General features: G+C 37.8%; 1 protein-coding gene across 3 annotated transcripts in view; it reads left to right on the top strand.

The window, feature by feature from the left end:
• Positions 1-1,932: 1,932 nt before the first annotated feature.
• The window catches only part of MGAT4B (alpha-1,3-mannosyl-glycoprotein 4-beta-N-acetylglucosaminyltransferase B), a 1,742,611-nt gene continuing 1,731,771 nt past the window's right edge, over positions 1,933-12,772 (top strand). For 2 of the 3 annotated variants that reach the window (XM_044069458.1, XM_044069460.1), the window contains exon 1: positions 1,934-2,169. In XM_044069458.1, the coding sequence (XP_043925393.1) occupies positions 2,073-2,169 (97 nt within the window). In that variant the 5' untranslated portion in view covers positions 1,934-2,072. Of the gene's footprint in view, positions 2,170-12,772 lie in introns of all 3 variants that reach the window. The other variant, XM_044069459.1, reaches the window with a different exon arrangement.

Below are 12,772 nucleotides of genomic sequence, written 5' to 3'. Positions count from 1 at the left end.
AGTATAAACAGTCTTTCTTGCATCTTCTCCCTTCTCTTAGTATATGTGTAACTAGATATTTTCCCTAAACATACAAATAAATGGATATATTTCTATTTTACTTTATATATAGACTATCCCCATTTTAACTATCCCTTATGAGACCAAATGAACATAAGAATTCTCATACTTTACTTGATGATGTAGTGACTTCTTGTGTATATATTGTGTATATATATATATATATAATATATATATATATGTATAATTTTCTCAGAACGAGATTGTTGTCTGTTTTTTTTAGATAGGTATTTGTATTGTTTATTTGTGTTTTTGAGTTACCGTACTGTTATTATTTGAAAAAAGAAAATTGAAATAAAGAGATTTTGGGGGAAAAAAAGACAGACCCAGTCAGAAAAGTATCTCTGCAAGAAAGCATGGCAGTTAGAAGCAGGCAAAGAATACAAGAAGCTTAGCTGTCAGCAACTTTTGACCAAAGGCCAGGCTGGATACATATATTTTTTACACACGAGAGTAAACAAAACTTTAAAAAGTGCTCATATCTCACTACATCCTTGTTTAAATTACAAAATTTCAAAACTGCCAGAATATTATGCAAGTCCTCACCCTCAGAAAACTATGCTATGCTTATACTATATATATATATATATATATATATATATAGAGAGAGAGAGAGAGAGATGGATATATATGTATCTTCTCACACACACACACACACACACACACACAGACACACACACACTTATAATTACAAAATTGTGCCCCTGAAGTGTTTATGATTCTTGATGTTGGTGAGCCCAGCCTATTGAATGAGTTAATTCCATAAATGATCGCATACAGCTGGCAGAGTACAGAAATGCAATCTAATAACGTTGCTTGTATGTTTGGTGCAGATTTGTGCATTGCTGCTCCTTATAAGAGAAAAAAATCAGGAGATCATGTCACTTTTTAAAACTTCAGTTCAAATGCAACCAAACATAACCCAACTACTTATTTGGTGGCAAGGATAACTACTTCACTGGCCTGCTCTGTATTACATATAAAACGTTTCTTGCGATGTGTATATTATTTTACTAGTAATTCTTAATTATTTATAACTACCTTGAACTTACTTTCGTTTTTGTATTAGGCATTCTCTGTTACTATCTGTTAATGCAGATTGATCACTGTATACGGTTACTTCTACTTTCTCTGCAGGTCCCAGCTGAAAAGTTTTTTTTTTCTGCAGGTCCCAGCTGAAAAGTTTTTTTTTTTTTTGGGGGGGGGGGGGGGGGGGGGCACAACCAGTGTCCACAACGATAAAACAAAATCAAATAAGTAAAACTGGTGAACTCCTAAAATCATCTTCTGCACTTTATTTATAATATAATATCTGCACTCAGGTACCAAACTACCTGTCGTGAAAGTAATATTTTTTCAGCATGATTTAAATCGGCAAACAAAACATAATAAATAAATTCAGCTTAAGGGTTTAGCGTTGTGCAGTCCTGAAACAGAAACTATTCTCTTTAGCAAGTCAGTAAGTGCTGATGAATGTAGTTTCTGAAATAAAAATCCATCAAAAACCCATTTCACCTGACCATCTTTTTCAGGTACGATTAAATACATAACCTTTAAGCATAGCCTTTATTCTGTAAATACGAATGCCATACACATCACAAAGTACGTAGAAGCTCATCACCTGGTCATCGACAGCTTCTGCACATATTTTTGAATAAAGATCACTGTCTGCTACGCCTAAACATGGATCTCTGCAAGGCAGTGCCGTTATCTGTAAATAAAAACAAGCTCGCCAGCTGCTTTTGCTGAGCCCTTTAAAGTGAAACCTCCATCACCTAATCGTCACTGGTTTACTCCCTGTCGCCCATTCTGATTGGCCAAGGGGCTTTCCATCTGCAGCGCTGTCCGCGAGAGCCTCCTACCCACCCCCGCACCTAACTGAGTTGTACAAGAGTTGCTGGGAAGTAGCGGCGCGCGTTCTTACTGGACTACACTGCCCATGCATCTCTGCAGCCGCGACATCTGCCGCAGCCGCCCTCCACCACATCGGCTATGGTACGGGGGCGAAGGAGATGAGGCTCCGCAATGGCACCTTCTTAACTATCCTCTTCTTTGGTCTGTGCGCCTTCCTCTCTCTATCATGGTATACCGCCTTCAGCAGCCACAAAGGTAAAAAGATAAAAGAAATCCAGTCAGTTTCATTGTTTTTTTATTACTGGGGCATGATTTTGTAATGTTTACAAAGTCTGTGTGGTTCCTGGTTGCAGAGTTCTGTTAATCTCTTTGTGCTTTTTCATCTGCTCCCGTGGTCCCAAGAATACTCCGTTACGGCTGGTTGTTTGCATTTCTGTCTGTTTCCCAGCTGGTCCTAGCGGTGACCTAATGTTTATATTTTCGTGTAATGCCTAATGCATCAGCAGCTGTAGAACTCATGAGTTGCCTCCACGACTCTGCTTCCTTACTAAGCTCTACGGTTAACAATGAGCATTGTGACCAAGAATTACACCCTGGTCCATCTGGTGCAAAATAAGGTAAGGGGAATGGACTGACCTCTACATTTTCACATGACCATCACTCCAGGCAGTGCTTTATGTGGTAGACTGCGTCTTTTAACTGCTGCACTGATGGTAATAGTACTGAGAAGCTGGGCAGTATGTTACTTTTCAGCATTTTTGTAAAACTCCTGTCTGTGTTTGGGTGCAGCCTTTTGTTTGTCTACTTAGCTTTGATAATATTTGGGGATACATAACCCGTGACATGAATTGCTGTGCTAAAGTGCAGTTTCAGGATTATGAGATTTGGATCATAAACTTCTGTTCTGTATCATGCAGTGAAATTTGGAACTGTGCTGCATTCGTTTTGTTTAGTGTTAACAGTAGGCGAAGGTTTTCTTGATAGTCTTAGTTAAAAGAGCTTGTTGTAAATGCAAAGTAATAAAACAAAGTAAACTGCATTTTGAAAGTGCATGCACTGGTAATATGATATAGTTATTTAATCTGTAGGCTATCATATGCTGGTGTTTATTGTAATGTGGTTAAAACACAAGTTGGTTGTTTTACTTCTCCCGCTTAACTGATTTTTAATTTGGTGTTCAGTTTACCTGTCAACTGTCCAGATTTTTGCCTCATATTTGTGTTCTGTTCCTCATATAACTCTGTTTTTTCAGCAAATTAATGAAGATTGAAGCCACTGAAAAGTGACACACATTGGAGTTTCAGAGAGTATGTCCTTTGGAAAGTGCATGCTAAAACAAAACCTGCTATTCTATCAACTTTATAAGTTTAATAACAGAAATATTTAAAATCTGCCCTATTTTTAGGTCTTTGTTCCTCTCTTGTTTTAGGCATTAAGAGGTTGAGAAGTGTGATGATCAGGGCTTCTAACACGTTTTTCTACAGCAGTGCTACATGTATGGTGTTAACAGTGAACTAATTACCGTGCTTTATTAAGAAAAAAATATATGGTTAGTGCGTTTATTGGTTTTGCCACCTTTTGAAGTGCTGAAAGTTATTTATTTATTTATTTTTGGAAACCTGAGATTTTATCAAATCATATCCATTGCCAATGCAAATGATTGTGCTTCACTCCTTTTGCAGAAATCGTAGGATCAAAGGAGGTTACTAGGCTAATGGCCCTGGGGCCCTTACAAGCCTAGCCGAAAGTTTATCCCCCCCCCCCCCCAAAAAAAAAAATCTGTTGCCCCTGCTTACTCTTGTGTTTGGATTGTTTATGTTGTTTTGGTGATAGGTAGGAGTTTCAGATATAAAGCAATTTTCTTTGCTAGTATTATTAAAGGAACATTTTTTTTCTCTTAAAATATCAAGGTATTTACCATTCAGGATAACTGCCCAAGTAGGGACCCTGTTGTGCAAAAAGAGGCAAGTGGTGACCCTAGTGTTTTATGGGAGCTGAATAGTGTCTCTTTGGTTTAGGAAGTAGGTTTGCAAGTCTGATTTCCTCTTGCCTCATCGTTGTCCTCCCAATATACTGTCCTTTGTTGCTTCCTGAGTCATTGCTACTGCACTATTTAACATATTTGATGTATATTTTGTATCTTGTTCAAAATTTCATCATCCAGGTAGAATGGCATGATGTGGTAGTCATCAGAGGATGTTACCTAAAGCATGATCATGTAAAATATACAGCCGTGATTACCTGTATTATTCTTGTGTACCTTATCAAAAAGTTTTGGTTTTAAGGCCTATATAATAGGTTGGATTATTTCTCTGGCAAACGAAAGTAGAGCAAAATCATGTGTGCTGTGCTGGCTTTAGTTTCTGTCCAGCTGCATGCGCTGTTGTTGATTTGATTTAAGACAAATGTTTATATTGCTAGGGTGGGGGAAGATTCCTTAGTCTTTGAATTGCAATTACAGGATTCTGGACTGAAGTGCTATTATTTTTTTAACAATATATTTAAGTGCGCATTTACTTGCAGCCTTTACCTGTTTCAGGTTTGAAATGTTACAGACTGACCGACCCTTCACAATTTGTGCATGTTTCCTCTGACCACTTATGCTTATAATTGTAGGCTGCTGTCTGCCAGAATGTCTTAACTTCATAAGCAGGAGAGTGACAGACTTTTGTGTTAACTCAGAACAGTTCATTTTGTTCTGTGTTGGGATATTCAGTGTTATAAGTGGTAGCTCCAAATTACAGGGCTGGACTTCAGACGTGTAAATGTGAACAATGAAGACTGAACCGCTTCACTGTCATCAACTACTGAATCAATGAATACTTTTTGATTAGAGATGCAAAAGAATTTGTAGGTTGATAGCATCGCAAGCTTACTGAGCTGCTCTTCTCACTGAAGTATTTAATTTCAGGTACAGCTAGGAAGAACATACCCTTTGTGCATTAAAGTGAAGGAATTTGTGTTAAACTTTGCCACTGATTTTTATGAAAATTGTTCTGTCACTGATATTGCATTTGTGTACCATTTCTTTTAAATAGCATAACTACAAGTTTAAGGGGAAAAAGAGCGTCTTGAGATAAATGCCTTTTCATAGTTTTTCTCGCAACTTGTTTTGGTCCTTAGAGATCATAGAAAAACTCCTTTGCGCAAAAGATCACTGATCGGACATGAATGTATTGATTATGGACATGAATGTATTGATTATGGAGATGAATGTGTAGCACAAGCAAGGGAGAGAGAATTTTTCACATTGACTGCTCATGTTTTCTGATTTTAGTTGTGATGAATTTACTTTTTTGCTTGGTCATCCAGAATGCCTAAATAGGCCACTAGGAGCATAACAATGGACAGGTGCAGTGTGTGGGAACACTTAAGTGCATGAATGTAGTGAGAACATTCAGCTGTGAAATGTGACAAGTGGACAAGGGCGTTGTACCTTTTGAAAAGAAAACATTGCTTAATGTTAAAAACCCTCTTGGTATTGACTGGCTGCAGCTAATAAAAAGGTGATTGACTGCAGCATTTTCAGAACTCCTTGCTTAAGATGGTTTCTAAAGAAAGTCACAAAATGTTTGAATCTTTTACTATAAACATATTCTAAAAAATAAGATATGTTATTTCTCTCCACAATTAAATGAACCTAGACTATTATTCTTGAAACAATTCATTTCTTGCTTTTTTATGTAAGTTCAGCAAAGCAGTAACTGAGCACGTAAGTTTAACCACAAAAAGAGTTTTGAATCTTGAGTGAGAAGTACTTCATTTTCAAAATGATTACCTAACAATCACTTAAAGGTATAATTTTGTGGTTAAGCCCAGATGGCCATGTACTACACTTTACTATGGCATAGCACGTTTACAGAGATTAAGAGTAGCGGTTAATATAAATTGTAAGGGATATGGCTGTTTATAATCACTTGATTAGTGGTTACAATATGCTTAGGTAACTCATCCGTGCCATCTCAGTTTAATTAGGAAATAACAGTTTTTGCCTTATGTTTAATTTTATCTATGGATTGGTATATTTTAAGCAGTGTGCTACAAAAATGAGAAATAAAAAGTCTTAACACTCCCTGAAATTAGAGGTACAGGTCAGTTTCTTTTTTCTGTCATACTTGAAACTGTGTATCAGTACATTTTGAATGTTACTAGCAGATACAAATTCTCCCAGGATAAGACAGTATGACTATGCTGTTGAATAACGTTGCTTCCTGATATGCTGTTAGTCTGAAAACAAATGAGGAATGTTGAATGTTAGAATGGCATTTTTAGAACAAAACATATACCAACTATTATGTTTCATGAAAATGTAGTGGGAAGAATTCTGTGAGAAGGACTTGATAAATTAGTATTGTTGTAAGCTTCTTTAGAAGTGATTGCAGTATGAGCTCTGCACCAAGTACAGTACAGATTTTTGTGGGACAATAAGTCACAGCATTTAGGTTACCTTTTCTGTCTCATTTCTCAGACCAAATTCTCATAAATGGTGTTTTTTCCCTGTGAGGGACCAGCAGTTGTCTTGTGTTTGCTAAGGAACTAATTGTAGGTGGTTGAGACTCATTCATGTATAATCTTGCTTGTTATAGACTAGTGTACTGCTTTTTGATTCTGCTGCAGTGCTGGAAGTTTTCCAATTTAGTGACCCAGCTTTGAAAACTTTCTGTAGGATTCAATGCCTACACTAAGTGTACATGAGGTGTACGCTGTTCTGAGTAAATGGACAACATTCAATGCCTACACTAAGTGTACATGAGGTGTACGCTGTTCTGAATGGCCAACATTCACTGCCTACATTGTGTACATGAGGTGTACACTGTTCTGAGTAAATGGACAACATTCAATGCCTACACTGTGTACATGAGGTGTTCTGTCTGAGTTCTGAGTAAATGGACAAAATGGACAACATTCAATGCCTACACTAAGTGTACATGAGGTGTACGCTGTTCTGAGTAAATGGACAACATTCAATGCCTACACTGTGTACATGAGGTGTACGCTGTTCTGAGTAAATGGACAACATTCAATGCCTACACTGTGTACATGAGGTGTACGCTGTTCTGAGTAAACTGACAACATTCACTGCCTACACTAAGTGTACATGAGGTGTACGCTGTTCTGAGTAAACGGACAACATTCAATGCCTACACTAAGTGTACATGAGGTGTATGCTGTTCTGAGTAAATGGACAACATTCAATGCCTACACTGTGTACATGAGGTGTACGCTGTTCTGAGTAAATGGACAACATTCAATGCCTACACTGTGTACATGAGGTGTACGCTGTTCTGAGTAAACGAACAACATTCAATGCCTACACTAAGTGTACATGAGGTGTATGCTGTTCTGAGTAAATGGATAACACAAGCATAACTCGCACTATTTTCCTCCTCCTTTTAGTTTTCCTACTGATTTTCTTGCAGCCTTAAATATTGAGGGGGGTTTGTAAAGGTTACCACAAAGTGTAGACTACATGTACACTTAGAAAGCACAAAAAATGTGCTAGGGATGTTCATGAATACAGATCGCATGCCTTTTAGTGTAGGCATTAATGAATGTGGCCCTTTATTTCCTTCAAGCAAATTTTTTCATGTTTATTTGCTTTTTTTTTCTGATTTACATGTGAGCTGCCGCTATATTAATCTGAAATGTTTTAGAAAATATGCTTGTAGCAGACAGTAGCCAAAGACCGACACAATGTTTTTCTTTGAGCCCAGGCTGTACTGTGGAAGAGTCTAAACATGGCTGCTTTATCAAAAGTACAAGATATGATACTGCAAGTCTTGGTACTTCATAAATTACATTTTCTACAAAGAATTCAAAGTGATCTGTTACACTTAAAAACACTTGGGAGTTCACATCTCCTGATGTGAGGGCTGCTCCAAACACAACTCTAAGATCACTGTACCTTGAAGTAAGGGGGGATACTCTGAGACTACAAGTCTCACAATTGATATTTCTTGTATTTATACTTGGACATTTACTGTTCTGAGGACCACAATTGCTCTCCAGTATCTCAGTGGCCATCCCTGTGAGTAGAGATGGAGGCAATTAGGATGCTGATCATGAGAAAAAAATGTCCTGAAATGTTTCAATTCCTTAAGAATGAAATCAAAGAAAATTTTGATTTTAAACACCTAGAACCAGCTAAGGCAACCAAAAAAAAAAAGGAAGTAATTTAAGTGAGCACACACAGACACGCACTGTGGCAAATCACTGTCATCTGTTTATACTGTTGCAACTTCCAAAAGCAGGGGTATTTAGTCTGCTTTGAAGTTTCCCAGTCATTGATGCTTCTTAAGGTTGTCATTGAAGAATAACTAACATTAGTACCTGCCAACTTCTAACCTGTGTGAAATAGTTCTGGGGAGATTGAGTACCAACTGCTTCCTGTAGTGCCATTTTCGGTCTTTAATCTGAGAAAAACTATAAAGATTTCTCTCTTGGTAATCTGGTCCACCTCCCTAAGATATGTTATTAAAAGGACTGTGGACAAAACTTTAAAAAAATAGCCGATCCCTGCGACTTCTCCTCCCATAAAGAAGTGTTTCATAAAACTTCATTTACCTGAGTCTGCGGTTAGGCTTTCTTCTACAGTAGAAAGAAGTTGATTATCTGAATTAATTGGGACCTAGGGTAGTTCGGATAATCAAGCATACATTGAACTGGAGAAAAAACTTCTAAAAATCTTTTTTTCTTCTGCACGTAGGGAATACACTTCAACCATTAGGCGAGCCTAGTGGACAATAAAGAATGTTTTTGGAGATGTTACATGACAGGTGTAACAACACTGTTAAGATTAATGTAAAACTTTTACATTCCTATCAATGTAAAATCTGAGGGATGATTACCTCTCATACCTGAGGGGAGTGGATTTCACAAAAGTTTTATTTATTTGTACTGTGTTGACTTGAAGTAGACAGGATCAAATTCAGACTTTGCACATTACTGCAAGAAATGGTGCACCAGAGCCACGACTAATTTCTGCTTTCTAGACTGGCAACACATTTTCACCTTTGGCATGAACTTCATAGCCTTTTATGTCAGTAGTGAGTAGGTTCCTGTTAAACTTCTACAACCTGATTTAGCACACAGTTGTGCTGTCAGACGAACAGTTTGATTCATTCTAGTAGAATATGCATGAAAGACTGACAAACCCTGATTGGTGGTAAGTAAGATGCACCTCTGACAAAACTCTTCACAGTCAAAGTTCTTGTGCTTCTTAATCCCTTGTATGATCTGGTAACCCAGGAGCTGAGGTACAATGTGCAAATCCATTTTAAGCCACAGTGAAGATGCTGGTGCAGCCTGTATTTGATAATGAGATGGAAACTGACGGAAGATAAAATGTGGTTCGACTATAGCTGACATGAGTGTGCAGCTGTCTTCCTTTTTGCATGCTAATCCGTTTGTTAGAGTTTTTTATAGGGTTTATGCCTGTCATCAGCTGCATTTGCTGAGCCTTCTGGACATATTTGTCTCAGCAGTAGTGAGTACACAGCCATTGGCTATGCATGGAGAATACTGGATGGTTCTGTATACAGAATGGGTGTGGTTTTATGTTAAGACTATAAATTGCCAATAATTGTTTCTACATTGTTACATGTTTGTATTCAGTACCAGCCACTTAGTGGTGTATATATACTGGCTCTAGGTGATTTGGTCACTTTGACTAAGACTGATGTGGCACCCCTGGCCCATGTGAATATGGGGAAAGTGGCTGATGAAGTCTTATACCCATACACACAAGTATCTGTAGTACGTGCGTGTGATGCATTCATTTTAGATAATGAAAACCATGCCACTGCTTTCAAAAGGGTATGTTTATTGTACAGAACTCGCGAAAAATTGTATGAAAAATCCTTCATTACAATGTTTGGAAGAGATCAGACTAAGTACAGTTTTTTTTCTTTAAACCGTGAAGTATCAAATGTGCAGGTGTAGTAACTACTGTATTTAGAGAAATTTTTTGGTACCTCATGGTGTTGTATGTATGGGGAGTAATCTGATCACTGGCAGTCAGTGTTGCAGATTTTGTTTAGCAGTATTAATTAGCCTCTGGATTTGTATGTTAGGCACAAGTGAATTAGGACCATTTATTTCATTCATGGCTGTTATAAAATGATCTCACCATCTTGGCTGCTTTTTGTATGGCATGGACTATTTTAATATAATTTCCTTAATTAAAGCTGTGACAATAGAAGACTTTTTTTCAGTACCATTTAATCGTGTTTCTTGCCGTGTAAGAATGTCTTGTATTATGCTGATGATGTCATCTGTATAAGAAGAGATGATGCTTCATGTGACATCAGTAATAACTGTGATACTGCTAGATTTGACTTTTTATTACCTTGTAGTGTGAAGTAGATTGCAACACTGCATATATTTTAGCATTCTCAAAATCTGTCATGTCATCCCTTTGGAAAACTGCAAGAGTTTTAGCATCCAGTTCAGTTCTTCTGTGTCTCTGCAGAGGGCATTTGGTGTGTGTGTGTGTGTGTGTGTGTGTGTGTGTGTGTGTGTGTGTGTGTGTGTGTGTGTGTGTGTGTGTGTGTGTGTGTGTGTGTGTGTGTGTGTTACTCCATGGGTAAAATGTAATGCAGGATGCAATGTAAATTAAACAGTGTCGGTGCATTATTAGAAAATTAACAGTAGCATATTGAAATGGTTTACATTACATAAAAGCATATTGAATAAGAATACATATGCAGTGATACAACCTCACTGATAGAATACATTTACACGGTACAATCACATTATGTTGGAATGGAGTGCAATTGTGTACAAGCATTAGCAATGGAACAGGTGTAAATGTGGACATGCAGGAGTAAGTAGATACCTTGTCTAACTCCTAATTTAATACAGTTTTCACCGGAGCACAGTGATTACTAGACTTATGATCCTAAATGGCCTTTTAAGCTTAATTGTGCTACCCAAATTTAATAGACCTGTCTGGGTCCCATAGGCTTTATGTAGGGCATGTATAACTTGAGCATGGGTGGCTGAGTTTTTACAAACTCTTCTAAACTAGATGTAGGCTGGAGGCCAGGGGTAAATTTATGATTCTCCATCCTCTAGTACAATTTTGCACTTGAATAAGTGCAGGACAAAACTTTGCCCCACATGAAAGGGGAAGCCTATTCCAGAGGAGGATCAGTCTCTGAGATACATACCTGTCTCTGACGTGTCTGTCTTTGTTGCAGGTTAGATTGAGGTCCTTGGATAGTGTTTTTAACTGCAGTATAGCAAGGATGGGGTGAATGGGGCATCCGGCTCAGGTGCAAGGTGTTAGAAGGTGCAGTCCTTAAGTGCTATTTCTGCATTCTTCTTTCTGTACCAGCAACTGGCAAACTTTTTCTAGCTTTTCCAATGAAGAGCTGTCTGGGAGGCAGCATGTGCTTCAGATTGCTGTAAGCAGTCTATCAGCGCTGTATTTTGCACTTCCAATGAAGACTTGTGGGTGGGGTTTGTGTCTGGGATAGGGTGTTGGGAGTTCTTTTTCATTGCCCTTATATTTGAGCAAAGGGATGGGATGCTAGTTCAGGAACCACACCAGGATGCTTTTTGTTTTGTGAATGTGCAACAGATCTGTTCAGTTTGGATCAGAATGTGCTCTGTAGGCCAGAGATGGACTGTAGAACAAAATAAGAAAAAAAAAACTCACTGCCATGAATGTAAACAAAACACTGTTTAATACATCCACAAGACTAAACGCTTTCACCCTATATCACACAGGCTTCTTCAAAGTCATTGTGAACAAACAATTCCCCTAGTTTAAAATAAATCTAAGTCACATGTAACCAATCAAAATTCTCCCCATACATATTAAATCAACATTTAAAAAGACATGACATATATAATATATATTGTATACACCACGGTTTCCCAGCTGAAAAACCTTGCATACTTTCCAAACTTACTACACAAAAACGTATCCATAATTTTAAAAATTCCTGTACATTTTGTTTTGCTATAAAACACAAACTTTTAACTTCACATTTTAAATGTGGTTAGCCCTTTCTTTCAGAATAGGCACCATGCTAATGCTGTTATTCAAACCTGGCGTTGTAGTAGCATTTAGCCTTAATTGCCATTTTGTTTCCCTTGCCTCTACTTCCAGGTTGAAGTCACCTCCTCTTTCATTTTTTTTGTACCCTGTCAATAACAAAAAAGATGAATCTCCTAAAGTTAGGGCACTTGGTACTGTGAATGTACAAAGCATTGTGCAGGTCCTTATTCTTGATGGACCTGATGTGTGTACCTATTCTGTCCCGGAACCTGCATGTCATCTTCCCAACTTAAAATGCTGGGCTTGACGTACACATGGCAAGGTACACCAATTTCTGAGAGTTGCAATTGCATCTCCCCGGGCATTTCATAGTGAACTTATGACTGACATAAGGTCCATCATTAATATATTTGTGGTATTTATAACTGCCACATTTACTCATAATTGACCTATGTCTTGTATTTGTACCCTTCCTTGCAGGTCCCTCAATAATGTTCTTTATGTTCTTACCCCGACTAAAAGCTATTTGTGGTTTGTCACCCAGTGTTTCCTTTGTTCCTTGCTCAATGCATTTGTGCCAACAATCGTTCAAAATTGTACCGATGACAGTAGATTGACCATTGTATCTCAGAACCATCACATCACCACCCTTGTCACTAACTACTGCTTGCATTTGACACCCAGTCATCTTCAAAATCTGTATACCCACTGTTGCCCCTTTTAAACATTATTTCCCTTTTGATTTTAACTAGTAACTTTAAAGGATAGTCCCTCTTAGTAAACAATCCTTTCTCAAAGGTGGCATCATTACTCACTAACCGAGACAACCTCACCATCTGACCTTAATGATAC

The sequence above is a fragment of the Protopterus annectens genome, chromosome 4.part0 (assembly GCF_019279795.1).
Source record: "Protopterus annectens isolate FY-2018-M chromosome 4.part0, PAN1.0, whole genome shotgun sequence".
NCBI classification, from domain to species: domain Eukaryota; kingdom Metazoa; phylum Chordata; order Ceratodontiformes; family Protopteridae; genus Protopterus; species Protopterus annectens.
The sequence above is the reverse complement of the archived record's forward strand: the minus strand, read 5'-3'. Positions and strand labels throughout refer to the sequence as shown.